At 42.7% G+C, this 20,805-nt stretch overlaps 2 protein-coding genes across 2 annotated transcripts in view; one reads left to right on the top strand and one right to left on the bottom strand.

The window, feature by feature from the left end:
* Positions 1-410: 410 nt before the first annotated feature.
* AMDHD1 (amidohydrolase domain containing 1) lies at positions 411-12,129 on the top strand. The gene is made up of 9 exons (XM_009321349.1): positions 411-513; positions 1,042-1,185; positions 2,214-2,278; positions 2,855-3,132; positions 7,209-7,434; positions 8,421-8,545; positions 10,901-10,994; positions 11,400-11,560; positions 12,015-12,129. Exons 1-9 carry the CDS (start codon positions 411-413, stop codon positions 12,127-12,129), a joined length of 1,311 nt encoding a protein of 436 aa, XP_009319624.1.
* A 3,996-nt stretch (positions 12,130-16,125) lies between these two features.
* The window catches only part of HAL (histidine ammonia-lyase), a 13,943-nt gene continuing 9,263 nt past the window's right edge, over positions 16,126-20,805 (bottom strand). Inside the window, exons 17-20 of the mRNA XM_009321310.1 lie at positions 18,700-18,834; positions 17,513-17,621; positions 17,338-17,407; positions 16,126-16,275 (exon numbers count right to left, since the gene is read on the bottom strand). Of these exons, the coding sequence (XP_009319585.1) occupies positions 16,126-16,275; positions 17,338-17,407; positions 17,513-17,621; positions 18,700-18,834 (464 nt within the window). The remainder of the gene's footprint in view (positions 16,276-17,337; positions 17,408-17,512; positions 17,622-18,699; positions 18,835-20,805) is intronic.

Genomic DNA, 20,805 nt, shown 5'->3' with positions numbered 1-20,805 from the left:
CCGCCGGCTGCCAGAGTGCTTCTGCCCGGTGGTTGCCTCTGCCCGGTGGCGGTGGAACGGCAGCGACCTGCCTGCATTGAAACGTGCCTTCATACTTCTGATTACTTCAAGCCATATCCTGGTAACTTCGATTCTGATGCTGTGTTCACACTTCCAGCCTTGAAAAGATAACTTCTAGCCTGGTGTGGATCATAACTGCTCCCCTCTTCTGCCTCTGTTTTGTTTCTAGGTGGACGGACATGAACTAATAGCAATCCAATAAATAATTGGTGTAATTAATGAAATTATAGTTAATAATTAACGTGTATAATTGCATCTTTCCTCTCCCATTTCTAAATGCTCTAACTTCTATTTGCCTCTTAAAACATTCAGCCATGTAGCTTAGAGGTACCTCCAGTGAGGTACCCGTGATGACTCCCGGTTACTATTCCAGTGGTGTGAAAAGAGCTGGAGAAAGACAAGGCTTAAAGGACGGAGGTGCTGCGTGCACCCCGGGAAGCTCCTCTCGTGTAGGTGAGGTGGAGCTCCATGCATAGCTGGAGGGGATCCCTCAAGTGCAGTGGAGGGATCCATCCTCAAGCTCCACGGGGGGAAAATTGCTGTTGAACCGAAGATCGGCCCCGAAGAGATTTATCCCTATGGTTTCTAAGGGCACAAGGGTACGATTCAGGTCCAGGCAGTGGAGGCTGGCGATGACAGTTTGATTTCCGTGAGGAGAAGAGTGCCCTGCAGATACTTGCTGGAGGAATGCTGTATATTTGCTGATCCACAAGAGAAAAATAATGTTGTCTAGCAGAAATTAGGACAAAAGAGTACCAAGGTATCGTCCTGAAGGATCTAAGCAGAGGACATGACAAGCGTTATGGCAAACAACTTGAAATGCATGGCATTACCCCATCGTTTTCTGTGCATCTGTAAGATTAGCAAACCACCTCCTGCGTGCATCTTCAGGATGGTGGTCCATCCTGAAGGTCCCTACCCCTGCTTTCAGAGAGTTGTTGCTCCAGGAGCTCTGTCAACGAGCAGTTGACTTTTCAACAGGCTCACACTTCCTTTGTTCGTTGTCTGTTGTTTGCAGAGATGGTTGTATCAAAGCTGTGGGCCAGGCAGATGTTATTCGCCATCAGTTTTCAGGAGCAACATTTGAAAGAATAATTGACTGCTCCGGGAAGTGTGTGTTACCAGGTAGGTGTATTTTTTCGTAATGATATAATGCCAAATGGCGGCAAGTGCTTAGAGACAAAGTAAATGTATATTAAACATCCCTCCATCCTTTTTCCTCAGTATTCAGTACTGGTTTGATAGTATCTTGTGTTGAGGAGCAGAGCATCATAGTTTTCTCATTGGGAGTGCTCCAAGGAGAAAATTGCAGCACTCGAGGGTGGTTTTTTGGGCTTCATGGTGGAGCTCTGTCTCCTCTTGCTTTGTCTTACGTCTGTTCCTCTGTATCATAGATCACAATGGTAACACAGCTGGCCCGCTAACTGTCTTTTCAGATTCACCTCTATTTTCTCTACCCATTCTATCCATCAGCCATTCAGCCGTGGAGCTCTGTCTCTACATCCTGCCTGCAGCTGGTTGGAGGCAAAAGGGCAGCGCAGGATTTTAAGTCACGTACTCTGCAACTTTAACTGATAAAAAAATAAGCGTGGGCAAGTCTATTGCATGTTAAGCTTTGCAAGTGGTGTTAACACATGAGCTGTTAGACCTCTGTTTCATTTGCAATGGGCTTGGGCATTCAGTAGTGTTGGTTTCACAGCTCATAGAAAAAGCTCCTGCTGGAGTAAGTGGACTGTTGCTAGAGTCAGTGCTAGCGTACTAAGCCCAGCCTAAGCACTTTGCTTTTTTTAAAGAACACAGATGTAAAGTCTAATGAACTATTTCAAGGTTTGTAATTTATCACTTCTTCCACAGTCTGAAAACATCATCAAAACAGCGTGAGGAACTGAGAAACTGATGCATTTACCTAGAGACATTTTGCATAAGGTGTCAGCCAGTACACCTAAAAATTTGAAAGAAAGTAAATAGCCTTTGAAGAAAATCCTAGATTTTTGGCTGGTTGGATTTTCTTTTTTTCTCTAACCAATAGAGGCTTTATTGGTTAAAGCCTTTATAGGGGAGTTCTGCTGTCCGTTTCATTTGCTTGCATGTTCATAAGCTTTTCTCTTACACAGTGGAATAACCTGAGTGTACATTTACTTTGTTTTCTTTAGGCCTGGTAGATGCACATACACACCCAGTGTGGGCTGGTGATAGGGTTCATGAGTTTGCAATGAAGGTAATGGCATAAAATTACACAGCTGGATTTTTCTTCCTCTTTTTTTATGTGTAACTATTTCTACTTTCTAGTGACTCCCATCTTTCATTTGTAGAAAAATAGATAATTTCTGTCAGATAATCTAACTGAGGGAGGAGGGATGATTTTTGAATACTAGTAGTCTGAGAGAGGAGTGTAACTGCAGCCTTTGCAGCCAGCCTTGATATATTTTTGCATTAATTGAAGCAATACAGGAGTGCCGCCTTCTATTACCATCTAAATCTTGATATTTTTTTTTTCCCCACATAAATTAATTTTTGAGCTAGAGGTAGGTTTTCCCCTTGGATTCAGGGGGAAGCAAATCTTCAGAGTAATTCTCTTTATGTTGCTTCTTACATCATTTCTTCACTTAAGTGGAGGGGAGAGAGAAGAGGAGGGGGAGGGAGGAAGAATTAATGGGTATTTCCCCCCCCCACTTTTCCTCTCTCACTGCAAAGACACCTCAAGGCACTTTCCAGAATCCCTTGGACAGAAAATGCACGTTTAATAGCTAATTGGATGGGGGGGGTTGTTTTTTGTTTTCTTTTTTTCCCCAAGCTGGCAGGTGCGTCTTATATGGAGATCCACCAGGCTGGGGGAGGAATACATTTTACTGTGGAACACACTCGGAAGGCCACAGAAGAAGAGCTGTTCAATACTTTCAAACACCGACTCGAACGCATGCGCAGAGCAGGATCTACGTTGGTCGAGTGCAAGAGTGGATATGGCTTAAACTTAGAAACAGAGCTTAAAATGCTCAGGGTGATCGAACGTGCTAAGCAGTCCATGGATATTGGCATTTCCTCAACGTACTGTGGAGCTCATTCTGTGCCAAAGTAATATGACTTGGTTTTTCTTGCTCTTGTTAAGTATTACTGCTTTGCATTGAAAATTGGCTGTTATTTGCAGAAAGGTTTCTTCTGCCCAGCCCTCCTAAAATATAACATATTTGAAACAAGAGCTCTCCTAAATTTTAATTCGAAGGAAGAAGGGGAAGCATTATTTAATGGCTACTCAGTGCCAACATAAGCTTAGCACAGAATCCCTGCCTCCAGCTGATGCTCGCACTGAACATAATGTGAATTACAGGGTTTCCTGTACAGAAGGTTCTTCTGCTCGGGTTTGCCTCTACCCTTCAAGCTTAGTCTCTGCCATGAGCTTTTATTTTGACCAGCTAGCAGAAAAACATACTGTATTTAATCCTTATATACCTCAGTTAACAAATTATGCTTCCATGCAATGAAGAATTGCATACATCTTATGGGTATGAGATGAGTAGAAGATTAAAGTACATGTGCTTAGTCACAACTATTCTGATGGCTCAAGTAGACATACAATAACAAGACTTTCTCACTTTGACATTTTTTTCCCTATGATGAAAATACCATCTTCACGTTACCAGATTTCATTGTATGAAAGCATTAATGAGTTTTAGCTAGGTAGGTGTATGTGAAACATATATTTTGGCAGACTAAGCGGTAGGCTGTTGCAAAACAAGGCATGTAAAATGGAGGCAGGCCTAGCATCACAGGGATAATGTGGCGATATTTAAGAGATGGTCATTTAAAAAAAAAAAAAGCATACTCCAAAAAAAAAATCTACCTCTTCTGACATTCAAGAAAACATGACCTAAAAAAAATTATTTGCAATCTAATTATTGTGTATTTGGGGCAGGATGGCAAATTATCTTTTGTTAACGTAACCATTCAAAGGGAATCCTGTATCATCTTCCGTAACTGGAACATGGTTAAGAATAAAGTAACTAAAATCTGCTGAAAACACTAAATATTTCTTTCAAGAAGTTCTACTAAAATTTGGAGGACTTAACGGTAAAATAAAATTGAGGTTTTTACCCCAAACTATATATATTTCTTAGCCCTTCCTTTCCTCCTCCCCTAAAAATCCTTGGAAGGATTTCAATCAAAATCCCAATAAATAGTCTTTCCCACAAAATATTTCAAGCATTTCTATAAGCTAAGGAAATAAATTCCAGTGTGTTTACAAATATATCAGATCTTATGTGTTAGAAAGACAGGTGTACCATCTCTCTGCACGGTTCTGTCCCCACTGATGCACGTCAGGCATAACAAAATGTAGGTAGTGAGGATATTTTATTTTAAGTAGGGAGAAAAGGTAGTTGGGGATTTGAGGAAATTTCCTGAAGGAAATACTGAATTATCTGTATTTTCCAGTTCGGGAAATACAGTTCCAGTTCCAGTCTTCTTAATTCCTCTTCTCTTTTCATTCAAATGTTCATGTCTAGAGTATTTTGCTTGAATTTTCTGCTACACTTCAAACTTAGTCTCTGCCTCGGGTTTTTATTTTGACCAGGAGGAATTCTGTGGCTCTTCCCTGATCCAAGGCCTGGTGTTCAGACCCGTGGTCCTCAGCCTTTGGCTGGCTCCTGAACATCTGGGCCAGTAACATGCTGAGGGAAGCATCCCACTTTGTCCAGTTTTAAACTCTGAATTTCCTGCAGCTTCCGTAACAGTGGAGGATTGCAACGGGAACATGTTGCCCGCAGGCTTGGGGCTGGGAATTGCTCTTTGATATTATTTATGCAAATGAGGTGATTATCTTGTGGATTCTAGAAGCTGTTAAAGAGACATCTTCCAAGTCACTTAAGCTCATGCCAGTTTTCTTTCATCATTATATTACATAAAACTGCCCTGTAGTTCAGTTATGCGTAAATCATCAAAGAAAAGAGTAAGATTGATTTAACTATTTTTATTCAAATCTTCCTGGTTTATGTACATCTTAAAATGTAATGCCCTTTTTTGTTGTAGGTACTTAATGGCAACTCTTGACAGCCATTAAAAGTCTAATAATTTTCTGATTATTTTGGAATGATCATAGTCGTGCAAATTTGTTACCGCCAATCTGCTAACGTTGAATCAATTTAAAATCATTCTATTTAATGTGAAACAAGAGAGCAACGTTATGCTCGCTCATGAAAAATGCTGCTTAGACCCCGGCGGGGCTGCTGCTGAGGAGCTTTGTTAAGTTCTTGCTAAGCCGTTTGCTTGCTTGCTTCTTACACTTGGCTTAATTTACTGTTGCAAGTCTGGCCTTTTACATCAGAAGCATCACCAGAAAGTTCATTTAATTGATAAAGGTGTCAACTCTTCCATGTTGCCAAGTCTTGCAATATGTGGCGTGTCTTGTAAAGCTTCAGTATGTGGAGTCTTAAGGGGAGCCTACCTCCAGACTTGCCAGCACTGGTTATTCTTTTTTCCCACTTAGAAATTAGCTTTGGGCAGATGTTGAGAACTTGCTGCGTGTATCTGTTCATGATTTCTAGGTATACGGTACTTCAGTCTGATTCTCTGCTTCTAGAAGGCACCATTGACACATAATTCAAATTGACCCTGCTCTGCACCAGGGGTTGGATCAGACGAGCTCCAGAGGTCCTTACAAACACAGTTATTCGGTGGGACTGTGATACAGTGCATTGGTAACAGGCAGTACGTACTGAAGTATGTGCCAAACGATGCAGGCTACTTTAGTCTGAGCCATCCTAGAGAAAAATAAGGCTGCTCTGTTTATAGTGATCCTTGTTCCCGTCCATCGCTTTTAAAAATGCTTCCAGCCTCAGAACTTCCAGTTCTTTAGGAAATGAACCTAAAAAGCTCACAGCAGGGGGGTAAAGAAATAACTGCTCTGTCATCCCTCCAGTCATCATTTTGAATCAAATTCACGATTTTGAGGATGTCTGATTCTAATTTCTTTTTTTTTTCTTTTGACTTGCAAAGCTTCGCTGGGCCCTTTTCATCTTTAGGAAGAAATTTTCAAAGTGATTTCCTGAGCAGAAGTCTCTTGTATTAGAACAACAGCAGTTTTGAATTCTTGGGCATTATGTCCCACCCCAAAAGTGAAACCAAGACTTACGTTTCCCTCTGTTTTGTCTTGGCTCTGGTCCTAATCTTTCAGTCCAAATCCCTCCAAAGGCTGCAGAGTAAAAGAAGAACAAGGGAGAAGGCTTGGCATGCTAAAAGCTTGAGCAACCCCAACGACTGCTTCAATGAGAGGTGAACAAAAGAAGGCCCATAAGCCAGGTTCTGCTCTGCTTCATAACCGCAGAACCTCGTTATAAATCCGAGCAGAATTTGGCTTCTTGAATTTACTGCCACTGTAAAACTCCCAACTTGCCCACATGTGGCACTCGTATAATGCCAGCCTGTGCATGCTTTCCAGTGCCTGAAATGAGGATTGAGATGTCACGGACATTTAGCTGCAGTACGTCACTTATCTTTAGATCTTAAAATTGCAAAATATTAACTCAATTGCAGATTTTGGGATTGTTCGCTCTTTCAAAGGCATTTACTGATCTTTCCTGGGTTATCTTTGTGTAATAGGGGGTTCATAAATAGTTGTGACTTTGGCAAATTGAAGCTCAGGAGGCCCCTCTGATTTAGAAAGAGTTATCTAGCTATCACTTTGAATGATATAAAAGGAGGAGAGGTAAATTTAAAATAATGATTTGTGCTGCGTGTCCCCTTTGAGCTTTGATACTTGCATAAAAATATTGCATGAATACCATTTAAAATATTTAAATAATCATTTACATATTTTAAATAGTTGTGTTTTAGAATACAGTATAAGTAGGTCAGAATATATGAATAGGAAAGCAGAAGGATTCGTTTTAAAATTCTCACATCTTGGTTAGCATCCAAGAAGGTAGCCTTATAAAAATTATCTAGTAATACAATCTAGTATTCTTTGAATGGAAAGTAATTAGTGTTTGAGAGTACATGAATTACAGTAGTTTTAAATTTTTTAATCTGAAGGGTTTTTGAGTGATTTGTATTTGCATCATTTTCTAAATATTCTAGTAATTGCTTGTACAATTTGAATGTTTGGCAGGCTTCAAGGATGTTATTCTTACGGGTCTGTAACATTTTCTTTTCATTAGAGGGAAAACAGCTACTGAAGCCACAGATGACATTATCAATAACCATCTTCCTAAACTGAAAGAACTCAAACTAAGTGGTGAAATACATGTTAACAATATAGATGTGTTCTGTGAGAAGGGAGTCTTTGATCTGGATTCTACTAGGAGAATTCTTCAAGCTGGAAAAGAGATAGGGTTACAGATTAACTTCCATGGTGATGAACTCCATCCGATGAAATCTGCTGAGGTACGTCTTTCTTAACATTCAGTTAAGCCATTTTTGCTTTTTGCTTTGCTTTTGTGAGAGCTGAATCTTTGAAAGAATTGCAGTTTTCAAAACCAAGGTTTTCTTTTCTAAGACTTTATAAAATAGACTATTCATAGACTTCTATTTCTATCAGATGATAGAAAGTGCAGCCCTTGTGCAGCTTTGGAGTTAGGCACATGGGAGGAAGCATTGACCTCTGGGACTAACATGCACTGCCTAATCAAACATTGACTTTGCTTATCTTCCACGTGGGATACAGATGGGGAAGATGGATACCCGTGCACCCAAGAATGACAAAAACATGGTTTCTATGCAGCTTGAAAAATCTTTTTTCCTTAAATGTCCTGTTAGCAGCAACAAGCCAGACGTGCAGTGAGCACACTCAGAGGGATGGTTTAGTCAAGAATAGGCTCCCAAATATCTTGATAAAGAAAGTCACTCTGAGACCATGTTTCACCATCATTTAAACATTGCTTCCTTCCTGTGGGGTCTGCTCAAGTTATTCTCATACTCCTTTAAAAACCAAAACCAAAACCAAAACCAAAACTTGGTTGATCATAAAAGCCTTTTTGATGCTTCACCATTGAAGGCAGCAGTTGCACTACTAGTTCTGCAACCAGTGTCAGTTTTGGAAACCCTTTTCTGCTGGATACTTTGTGAACAGGAGTGGATAATGGTTTTATCTATAGCTGTCCCATAGTTTGCATGTTAGTCTGTTAAAAACACCACTGAAGGTGCGCTTCCACTCGGTGGGTGGTTAATACCTTTTTGTGATCAACTTTTCCTGCAGTAAATTAGCAAATACTTTGTCTCTGCATTTTGTTTGTTCTTTCAAGCCTTAGTTATTTTTTTCTTTTCGTTAATTTTATATTAATAGTGAATTGTCTCCTCCAGTCATTTGAGAACAACACTGCTTTACTGAATTAATTGAGAACAGTGAGTAATTTTCTTGAAAATTTGCTTAGCTTGGAGCTGAACTAGGAGCCCAGGCTATCAGCCACCTGGAAGAAGTTAGCGATGAAGGCATCATGGCGATGGCAAGAACTAAGTGCGCCGCTGTCCTTTTACCAACAACTGCCTACATGCTAAGGTAAGGCCACTAGATTGAAGGAAAACGTTTGTAACAGCAAAGCCATGTTTGTGGTTTTAGGGTCTTTTAATGTAAAAGCATAAGCTTGTATCTATGCCTTAAGGATCAGGCTGGATCAGTGAAGACAATCACAAGTACAAAGAGCTGAATGAGCCTATTCATGTCTTGGTTTTGGTGGAGATCCTCAAAAACGAAGCAATACCCTACTTCTGAGAGGTCTCACAGTAGATTTCAAGTGGTTCAATCAACACTGAATTTAACCCTTATGACAGGCTAAGGTGATAATCAGGCATTCACTTAAGAAGAAAACTAGACTGGTTTTCTTCAATCCATTTAGCCTTTGAAAACTGAATTGGCTTCTTTTCAGATAAATTATATCTGCAATATATTTATTTGCTTTTTTGCAGAAGGTTTTGCTGGGAAATGAATCCTTTGATTCTCTAAAGCACTGAAAGACTGTGGGTAGCGTTTTTAAAATCTCATCTGATTTTACCCAGACACCACTGAGGAGAATTGCCTTAAGAACACTATTTTCCATATGCAGATATTCCACATAAGCATAGATGGATCACCTGCTTACCGCTAATGCCAAAAATAAGCCGACTAGATGGTGAGGACCACGACCCAGTAATACCATCCCTCCTGTGAAGAGAAGATCCTTGAGCTAATTTTGGTTTATTTTCAGCAGCCCGCTTTCTGAGGCATCGAGGCTTGTGCCGTTGCCACCTGTGTTCACGTCTATGTCCGTGCTTGTGTTTGTCTTTGTGGTTAGCTGTCTGTGTCCTGCACCAGTGCTTTTGAACCACTGGCTGGTTGCAACTACATGCACTGCCAGAATACAGATCTCAGGGAGGACGTGTGATCCTGCAAACTGACCCCAGGCAGGGAGGTAAAGGAGACAAGCAGCCATGCAGCCACCTGGGGAAAAGGCTGCGCTGTAACTCATGTGTTACTCCAGAGACTCCATGCGGTGGAAAGTTCATAACCTCAGGATAAGTCTAAGATGGGGATAATAACGAGCCGTAGGAAATGAGGCCTCAGTTGTTCCAGGGTCTGGTGCACTATTTACTGAACACAGGCCTCCCAGTCTAATACACTCTCAAAATGAAGAAGAGATATAACAGATAACTGGTTGAAAGAGTATTAGAGGGCCCAAAGCTGTGCGATGTATGAGAAGTTGCTGTGAGGCAATGTGGTACATCCTTTGCTGGCCTCCCTCAGCTCCTTCAGTACCACTTACGAGACCTCAGACCTCGGGATGTCCTGCCCCTATATTGTCCCCTGGTTTTAAGAAAAGCAGTAGCGGCCAGGGCTTCACCTGATGGACAGAAGTGGGCCAAAGAGTGCAGCTGGAGAGTTGCTTAACGGTTAGCCTTTGCTAACCGTTGCCTGCAGTACTCCTAAGGAGTCTGGCAGCAGAGCGCAGCAGGGATTGCAGAGGCTGGAAGGACATGTGAGGATGGGGAAAGGCTCTTCAGACAAATCTTTTTAAACATGGCTAACTCCCAGAGCATCGTGTTGTGCAGGAACAGGTGGTATTATCTCATAAATCTGCTAAGAGGCTTCTATAAGGAGAGGGTTGTCTTATACCAAATGTAAGCACTTCATTGAGATGTCATTTATTGTTCTTTCCTGTTAACTGCAGTGCTTTTAAAACTACTTTTTGAGCAGCAGATGCTCTAATGTTTCTTTTTTATTGTTGGACTGGTTTGGACATGATGTTTGGCGCTATTGGCTTTACAGCAACTATGGCTAAAAATTCTTAGAGAGTGTATTTCCTAGTGCCCACCCTTGCAAACATCTACCCAGACTAATCCAGTGGCCGAGCAATAATTGAAATTATTGAAGATATCTTTTGCATTAACATTGCTAAGTGAGAAAATCCTCTAATGTATACAAATTAAATTCACAGCCTCAACTTAGTATTTTGAACTGCCAGCAGAATTGGGAAGGGACTATTGCATTGTTTATGCCACTGCTCATATTTGGGAGCCTGTCTTTGAAGCTATAAGGACTAGAAAATTACTTTTTTGAGAAATGAAGATTTTCACCTTGTCAATCCCTAAGTGGCTGAGGTCTGGATAAATACCAGAATTTCAGTGGCCTGGAGCCTGATCCTTGATACTGGCTGCTGCCACATGCTGTTACTGCAAAAGCAGTGGATCACACTTCCCATTTATGCTGTCCATAGGGTGATAGGTAGGGAGCCAAGAGGCGAATTTGGCCTTTTGTCTCCAAAAGGATTAGTGTAACTGAAGGCATGAATGTAGCCAAACCGAGTGATGACTTTTGCTCTTGTAATTCATCATGTAATAACTAAGCGAATTGTACTGACAAGTGTCTTTTTCTCACTAGACTGAAGCAACCTCAAGCTAGAAAAATGTTAGAAGAAGGAGTTATAGTTGCTCTTGGCAGTGACTTCAATCCTAATGCATACTGTTTTTCAATGGTAAGCTATTCCTAATACTTATGACACCACAAAATTATGAAATCTCTTACCAGTACAACTTGTGTATAGATCTTGTGCACTTAAAACAGTCTTCATATCCGCAAAGAGAGCTGTATGCCCAGCTTAGACAATTACTCATGCTTATTTATGTGGGTTGGTAGTTTTTGCCAGAAATTCTTGAAACCAGAAGGGCTTCTATTCTTCATATGTACCGAAAAGATTATAAAAAAGGCTCTCAAAGTTCCTGATTTTAGAGTTCTCATTTTGGAGTTGGCAAGATGTACATCATGCCGGACAACACCTTCTGCTGCACAAGGAGGGAGGAGAGTGCTTAGGGGTTTGAGGCATGAACAGCTTTATTTGTGTTACTGGTAACTCCCATTTTCCACTTAACTTGCCTACTAGCCTATGGTGATGCATCTGGCCTGTGTAAACATGAAGATGTCAATGAATGAAGCACTAGCAGCTGCCACCATTAATGCAGCTTATGCTCTGGGAAAATCGGACACGCATGGCTCCATAGAGACTGGCAAGCAGGGGGATCTTCTCATCATAAATTCATCGAGGTTTGTTCTTCCATTGTCGTTTGAAATGTGATTTAACATAAGGGACTTTGTTTTTCACCATATTGTGGATAGTGGAGAGGTTAGTGAATTCCTCATGCTTTAGAAGTTATTTTCATCTGAAAAAGGGGGCACTGCTAGCATTTTAGACCCATTTTCATTCGCCTTAATCACTCCAGTGGAAAATAAAGCCTAAAACTTTTGGGGCTAATATTACAAATAATCCATGCCTAATTACAAATTATCTAAATATGATACCTGTTTATTTTGTGGAAGGAATTCTCTACTGATTTGTACTTTAACTCACTGTATTCATGCAACAAGAGATCAACATGTAAACATGGAATAGTGTTTTCTGCTGGTTCAAGCAAAGCTTTTGTAATTGCCAGGTATACTAGGTATGTGACCTGCTTTTACGCAAGTCTGGATATTCTTAAACATCTTGTTGTCTTTTTAGGTGGGAGCACTTGATTTACCAGTTTGGGGGACATGAAGCATTGATCGACTATGTTATAGTTAAAGGAAAAGTCATCTATCAAAATGAGAGGTGTGGGACAATGAGCAGTTACTGAGAGAAAACAGTAATTTAAGAAGCTACTGTAATCAAATTAGCATGGAATATTTCAAAGCAACAGACAAATCAGATTTGTATTTACTGGTAAATTGCTTGCCTGCTCACCTTACTAGCCCTCTTATTCAAATAAACTTTATCAAGCATTACCCATCTCATGCATCTTCATGTCCGTTGTCCTTCTCTCCACCACATAAAAATAATTTCCAATTGTATCTATTTGAAATAAGATAGTTTCCAAAAATGTTTTCCTATACAATTTTAATCTATGAAATTATTATACTTGAAAAAAAACAACCCCAAACAAAAAAACCACCAATGAATGAAGAAGTTTTGATCCAGGTAAGATTTATTGGGAAGAGTGATGTTAAGTAACCCGTGACGGAGGGCCAGGGGCTCAGGCATGCACATTTGGAATGGCGCTTGGCAGTGCTGGGAGGCCACAGCATCCCGAGGAAAAGTTCATAGCTCCTGGGTCTGCTTAGTCTCAAACTCGGCAGATACCAGGAGCCACAGTCGTGGTAGGTGGCACAATATCTTACCTCTCCGAAATACCAAGTCTCCTGGTTTCTGCAGACTTGAAACTCGGTGGGAGCCAGCAGCTGGGAGCCCAGCAAGGTACTGCTTATCATCTGGTCTGCAACACCTTCCCTTGCAGCTCCTTTGGGGCTGTAGGGCACAAGAAAAAGGAGCCAAGGAAAATGCAATCAGGTACAGCATTCACTGGTCTGCTGAAAGTTGGAATGCACTGTAGATTAGGGGTTGAATTAGGCCTACTATTGGCAATTAGTGATGCCAAAACCTTACAGTTTACCCCTAGTGACAATTAGGGGTGAGGTTATGGTCTGGTGAGTACAGCCAACCTCTCAAAATTTCAATCGCCTTGAAACTTAAGAGAAGAGCACCTGTAGTCTCATACAGATGTTCCAAAAATACCTGACCCTAATTTATTCTAGGCTGAATCTGAAATAACATGGGACATGTTTCTTCATGTAAGTTTGTGCTTCTGATGACAAGTTGAGTATGAGTATGATGACTCCTACTCAGAGCAATTTCAAAGCCATAAAGATCCTGTTTTTTTTAAAGCTCATTCAGCTACTATTTTTTTCTGGAGCTTGAACCATCACTTGGGGATGTGGTATGTAGAAAAAAAGGATGATATAGCTTTGGAGTTGAAGCTGCTGCAGTGTTTAAGCAAAGAGTCTGGGGTAGGGAGGGTCTCTGCACAGGGTTTTTCTTCAACTTTTCAAATGGATGGTGGCTGCAAACCCCTCTCTGGGCTGAGGTTTTTCTTCAACTTTTCAAATGGATGGTGGCTGCAGAAACAAAAGGGCTTGACTTTCTGAAGGTGAGGTCATAGAACTACACCTGACAAGCATGAAGAATTTAGCATCAAAAATAATTATTGATATAAGCAGGTGACATAACCTGTGGTATGGAGCAGAGTGCTTTAGTCAACCAGACCCCTGAGGAAGGACAACAGTCTCATTCTGATTAATGGATTCAAATATTTGAAAGCCATCACAAACATGTATGAGCTTTATTATGAGCTTCTGATCTCCCTGAGCCTTGGGCACATCTGTTAACATCCAAAAGATGTAAGCCACCCCATAGAGTATCTTTGTTCATGCTTTGTTCATGAGCCAGACTAGCCAACTAAATCAGTTTTTAAAACAGTTTAATGTCCCTGCCACTAGACGTGTTTTCCTGCAAGCAGATGTTGCACCAGATGTGGGTGTAGACCTTTGTTTTTATAGAGCTTGGAAGAACATCTGAAGTATGCAATCACACGGTCCGTTCTGCCCAAGACAGCACTCATAAATAATGTTTATGCAGGCCATTGGGGAAAGCTGTCAGGGTACGAGCGTAGGCATTTCTGAAATGCAGCGTGTGGCCAGCGCGGTGCCTTTCGGCTTAGCGTAGGTGTGGTGTGAAGCTGAGACCACCATGCTGCAGTGTGTGCTGGTGGTCCCTTGGTCCTAGGCAGCCAAAAGCGGAGGTGAATGGGAAGCAATGCCCAGCACTTCCTCTCTGAAGTGCCTAAGATTGCATAAGGAAAACCTCAAATATTCTCTTGCTGGATAGGAACAGGCATTCATGGCCTGAAACTACTGATGTGAGGGGATTCTGCTCTCACAAATGAGCTCTGATAGGAATGTCAAACCATGTGCTTGCCCAACCAGGTCGGCCGAATAACAGTAGCCATTTAGGAGTATGCTCCAGGGCTATAATTAGTGGCAGGTTTGCAGTTAGAGGATGTGGTTATAATTCAGTGGCGTAGCTGGCTTAAGTGGTTCCTGATGGCCGGCTAAGTGGTCCTCGCCAGGGAAGGCACACCACACTGAAATGTAGGAAGATTTTGTTTGCTTGTTTTTAACGTGGCTCACTTCAGCGATGACATTCACCGTGCTGGCTCCCGCAGCGGCTGGGAGCAGGACGTAGGCAACAGCATGGTGGGCAGGAACTTCTGCCAGCTTTGCTACTGAAGGAACCGTATTGTTTAGCCATAACATGAAGCTGAAGGAAAATGGTTGACCCTACAAGATATAAGCCTGGCTGTTCGTTCTCACACTTGATTTTAATTAATACTTGATTTTATACAAAATGGAGCAGCTCCAGGGGGAGATTGAGATACACCTGCTACAAAGACCCTCAAACTGAAAGGGTAGGGACTTACTTGGCACATGAGGGAGAGTCAGAGGCTGGAGATGCTGCAAATCAGGCACAGAAGGAAGGAGCTGAACTGGGAGCTCACGCACCATAGGTGGGTACCCTTGTTCCCAGGTCTTCTGGCTAGGTTAGGTGTCTCCCTGCCAGCTTGCCAACAGGCATGAGTCCTCTCCTCAGGGCACATTTAACACAGCAGATCTCAGACACACGAAGGTAGCCCCACACTAACACTTTGGCTGCCCCTTGCAGCATAGCCAATAGCCTGGGAAGATTTCTAGCCCATGCTGAACCCCCTGCAGCTGTGGGTATCAGGCCAGTAGTGCCAAGGCTGGCGGTTGTTAACCAGCCTTTACACGTCGTCATCGCACCATGATGTGAAGTCTAAGTCCTGACTCCTCCCTTGCAAAATAAAGTCTGTGCCAGACATCAGTGTTGTAACACTGAGCGCGCTATGACACAAGTTGCTCCGTGGGGATGGGGCCCTCAGCAGCCAGGCAGATGCCTGGTAAGCCATGGGAGGGTAGATCTTGCGCTGGTTCATATCCACCACTCCTACATCTCCTCCTCCTCCTCCCCCTTTCCTGGCCCTTGTTCCACCTGTCCTCCTTATTTCTAAACTAAGCTTTTGCTTTACATTTTCATCATCACACATGACAGGAAAAGAGATTGCTACAGCTGTATGTGAAGCTTCAGTTTATTTATTGCAGGTGTAAGCCCATAGCTCTTAGAAAACTGCATTAATGTAGTCCATCACCAGAATACAATATCTTTGTTCTGGAGCAGTGATCTCCATAGCACATTTTTATGCACACAGATTTTCAGATTTGTGAAGCACCTGCTCTAAAAATGCTCTTGTTATACAAGAACCTGTGCCTCACATATGATCTGCAAAAGAGAGGAGAATTAAGTGTAAAGATAATTTTGCTTGTAGTAGAATGAAGGGGACCACAGCAGTTACCCAAAGGAAAAAAAAAAGTGAGAATATCAAACCTAAGCTGTTCAGTATCATTGACACAGATGAAGAGAAAACAAGTGAAGAGCTGACAAAACAAATATAGGAGGCCCTGTATAAAACATCCACCAGTTTCATTTTTTTTTTTTTTGTGTTGGGAAGTTCAGGAAATTCAGCCAAAACCAGCCTATCGTGACAAGCTGTCTTTCACATGTGAGGAAAGCAGTGAGCCATTTCTCTACTATCTGTAGGTGCTCCTGAGATAGACAGGTCCTTTGGATAAACCACTTGGATAAGTGGTTGATTTCTAGTAGAACGGCCACCCTTAGGCAAGTTCCTGGAAAGGATCTGCTCTGTTCCAGAGGACCGCAACTCTTAAAGTTCACCCTGATGCCCATGGCCATGACCAACACCTGTATTCATTTCCAGCGATCCCAGGGAGAAGGCTGTTGGTGAAATGGGTCTCGATTCAGGGATGTGTTCCCTCCTGTACTTTTCAATGTAAGGTTTAGCCACTTCCCACACCTGCAAAATGAGAAAGTTAAACAGCAGAGTCAGAAGCAAAACAAGAGGTCAGGTCAGACATCAACACACAAGTTCAGAAAACCCCACGGAAGAGTTGCTGGGATGGAAGTGAGAATTACAGACCTACATAGATAAGCTGTATGCGATCAACAGAGTCAGAGACACAGCCAGAGGTTTAGAGAAGAGCATGTGGATGGAGTTGACAGGTGGTAGGAAAAGATACAGCTCCGGGGGTACAAGGTGAAAGGATTCAAGGCAAAAATATTGCATCTTGTCGTGTCACCACATTAACGGTCTGTGTGCAACAGTTGGGAGAGGATCGCTGTCACTTGCTACAAAATCACTTGGTCACAAGGGGCTGGGGGAGCAAAATGGCAGCTGGCATGGACAAAGAAAAAGGGAAGGGATGGCGGCTGGGATTTAAGGCAGAAAAGGAAAATCTTATACAGTCTCCTTTGTCTCTCCTCCTGTAAGGGCTGCAGGGCAGCCTTACAGAAGATGGACTGGGATTTCCTTCTCCCATTTGCTTACTCTCCACGATTCTTCTACTTATATTTTACAAACAAATAAAATAGATGGATCAACATAGCTGTACAAACACTTGGCTCAGATTAACACATTCCGCCACTGCTATTCCCTCATCCACATCCCCTTATTGCTTTCAGTGGTCCACCATGCCCAAGGTCCTCAAGGCTGGGGAGCACTCACTGCCCCAGGAACGAGGAACACTGTCTGGAGAGACCACCGATTTCTCTGGAGATCTGTGGGGGTATAGGACCCTGCCCTCAAATGATTCAAAGCTGGACCTATGTTTGTGAAACCCCTGCCAGAATTAATAATGTAAGCTATTTATTACACAGGGCAACTTTAGGAATTGATTTTTAAATCTATCCCATTAAAACTAAGGAAAACCAAATCTCAGAAAATCTGGTGGGTTCACCCCAGGCAGAGGAGTGCTTTTAGTGAGGCCAGCCCACAAACGCACGGAGGGTATTTCCAGATCAGAGCTGCAGCGTGCTCCTCAGGACAGTCCTACGGCACATGCCTGAAGTCAACACTTGCCTTCTGCTCCACAAGCAGCCTGTGAGCTGCTTCAATGTCTGGGGCCATGAAGCGATCCTTCATCCAAGGCCTGTAACAAGACACATTGTGAACATTGGCCAAACATTAACCACCACCGCTGGCAGCTGGTTCTCCAGACAAACGCCTCCCCCAGAGGTTACCCGTCTGATCTTACCTCACAACGGAACGCACAAGGTCGTAGACCTTCTCCAATGGCGTTGTTGTTCTCAGAGGGCGTAGGAATTCAATGCCCTGGCAGGCCGCGAGCAGCTCAATAGCCAGAACTAGGAAATCAAAACAGTGAAAGGGATTTTCAGCAGCTCAAGGCAAGGTTTCCCTTATAAAGCTATCCTTGGTGTTTGTTCTGCCTAATGTGATATGGTTTCAGGTAGAGTGAAGAGACCAGTGGATCCACACACCCCAGAGAGGCAACCCAGCAGCAGGATTGTTTTATGGATGGTGCTGAGGGTAGTATCCAGCATTTTAGCAAGCAGATTTTAGGTCGTCTGCTGTACAGACTTTTCAGTGTGCCCGGAACTCCTAGTTATCACAGTCTTAAATCCATAAAAATCTCCTCCAGGTCATCTTGAATACCCAAAGTAATGGGCACCATAAATCAGAAAACTTCTTTAGGACTGAGAAGAAGAAAGGGGCCTGAGCTATAAAAGAAAGTTCTGCCTATGAAGCTTGCAAGAGCCCACGTGAAAGCACCACTAAAATTACAGAGCTTTGGAAGACAGTCTTCTGTCTGGAGAAGTTTGCACCGTATCTGCCCACCTCACACCTGATTATTATTGGCATTAGTTCCTCATTTTCACGAGCCCATCTGCCCAAGGAATTGGGAAAACCAACTGGATCTAGGACACACTGTTTCTCAACACATTGTTGAAATACACAGTTTCTCAAACTCATTTCTCTGCACACAAAAAGTGTATTTCTATAAAACTAACTCTTCAGAGCACTCAAATGTATAAACTTAAGTGGGCAAGCGAGTTCAGTATTTGTGTGCTGTGTATTACTCTGCTCTTCCACTAACAGCTGACAGCTGTATCTAAGAACACCATCTGCCAAATAAATAAATAAAAAGCAAGAGAGCAATCTGTAAGCAAGAGAGGAAAGTTTTGCTGAGTGTCCTCCAGTAAGCAGTTTTGTTTCACAAGAAACACTTAGTGCTGGATTTACCTAATTTCTGTTAGAAAGACCCAAATGCTTGTAAAATATGTACTTCATATAATATTTTTAGACAGTTCTTTCAGCTGCATTCACTCTTTTTTCTTAAAATATGTCTAAAAAGAATGGCACAAATATCTTCATCTGGTTACATACATAAGGTCTGTCTGGAAATCAGCATTCTAATTCTACCTTGTTCCACGTGTTCAATAACTCTCAAAGCTTTTCTTGCAGCCCATCCTCCCATGGACACGTGATCCTCCGTAGCAGCACTGGTTGAGAGAGAATCCACAGAAGAGGGGTGGCACAAGGCTTTGTTCTCAGAAACTGCAAAAATCCAGCGCAATGAATGTAGGACAGAATGGGCATGAGACAACAGAAACAATGGCCAACCTGGAGCAAAGAGCCTGTCCACCACCTCAGGTCCAACTATCGCTACTCTTTTGAGAACGCATCGATGTTTCACCTGGACTGAGTAATTTGTAATAAACACCTTGAAAACTACCATTGCCTCTGAAAACAGTAACCAATATCAGTCTTTAGATGCAAATACTAACCAAATATAGAAAGACTGCTCACTCCTCCCCCATCTCCAGGGTTGGGTTGCTCTGGCTCAAAGGCCTGATGGAAACTGAAGAAAAAGAGCGAACAGCATAACTGAAATACAAGCCTGGCCTTGCCTGTTACTTCAAGGCAACTCTTTGTAAAGAGCATTGGTTCCCTCTGTTTTCGGTCACAGATACTGCCCCTACCCTGGTTTCAAGAAGAGAGCTAGAGATCAGCATCTGGTCTCTTCTCATTGGAGCTGAGGCACTTGCAGAACTTGCTCCAGGAAGATGCTGCGGGAGCACGGTACAAATCCTCTCCCACCCTCCTCGCCTCGCTACCAGGCTGCCCATGTCCCTCCTCCAGGCACGCACACCCCTGAGGGCGGGGGTGCTACGGCTTTGAAAGCCAGGTGCAAGACTTGGAGTAAGTCTCTTGAACTGCACCCAAAAGTGAGGGGAATTTGGCTGCAGGAAGGGCTGTAGGCACCATCCAACGACAATTTGGGGTTGAGAATTGCTCTTTAGAAGAGAAGAAATGAAGTCTGCATTCACAGTGCTCTGGCTGCACACAGGCCTTTTCTTTCTGAAGCCCAGCAGGATGCTGCGTAATGACCTCGCCAAATTAGGGGCTTCAGAAAAGCAACAAGAGCAACCGCGAGGTGGTGACACCAATTGCAAATATGCTGGAGTGACACAGTCCAGGGCCAGAGCCCAGCTGGCACGTTCAGGCAGGCAACAGCAGGTCCCAGAGAGGCTGCGTGGGGCTACTGCAAACAGTTTGGCCTGGCAGGCACGGTGCTACCAGAGAGGAAGGGAGAGACTCATCCAGCGGCATTGTGAAACATCTGCAAATTTTTTGCAGCTTTATCTATTAACCCTGGGAGTGAACAACATTAGCTGGTACACAAACACCTTAGAAACTGGCAGAGTGACCTTAAAAATATTAGTAATATCTTGTTAAAAAAAAAAAAAGAAAAAAGGAAAAGAGCTCAAACGTCACTTTTAGATAAATTCCTGGCTATTTTGACCAGGGAAAGGTGGTTTTAAACCATGGATTCCTGTTGTCAGCGCAGTGATGAGTTAGAAGGCAGGGCTGTCATTTTCATTCCCCGCAGCAGAGACCACAAACACCCCAGAATCTCTCTCTCCAGATTGCAGAAGTGAGCTGTGAAACCTGAAGCCAAGCAACAACTAAGGCCTGGAGCCATCCTAAACTCTGCCCAGCCAAAAGGAAAAGCTTCCAGCCTTCGAACAAGGGGCTGAGCGCTTCAGCTCCTTTTCCAGCCCCACTCCCAAAATGGCATCTAGGCAGGGTTCCTTTATTACATTGATTTAGTTCATTGAGTTCTTTTTCTGCAGAATGTTTATCTACACATTTATCTGACATCCTCTGTTCCTTTGTCTGTTTGCATCTCTTATAATTTACCCTCTACTCATAGCATGATTATCTTTATGTTGGCTCGTGCTTTCCTGAACCCATGAACTGTAAAATCCCAGCGGCCAGCAGGCTTCTTGTTGCCTTAGTCATGAGTACTAGAGGAAAAATGTACTAATGCTTATTTTTAGTGTGCTCCTCCGATAACCAGACCTGGGAACTCCAGTCTCCTGAGGACTGTGGAGTCTGATATTGACGTACAGATCTGGCCGTCAAATGGAGACACTGAGTACTAAGGGTATCAGGTCCAGCTTTGAGACAAGTGGTGTCGCTGTGCTAGTGAGAAGTGAGGAATAGAGGTATCCCCTGCTTACA

Source organism: Pygoscelis adeliae, unplaced genomic scaffold (genome assembly GCF_000699105.1).
Source record: "Pygoscelis adeliae isolate BGI_AS28 unplaced genomic scaffold, ASM69910v1 Scaffold232, whole genome shotgun sequence".
Lineage (NCBI taxonomy): Eukaryota > Metazoa > Chordata > Aves > Sphenisciformes > Spheniscidae > Pygoscelis > Pygoscelis adeliae.
This window is presented reverse-complemented; position numbering and strand designations above follow the sequence as displayed.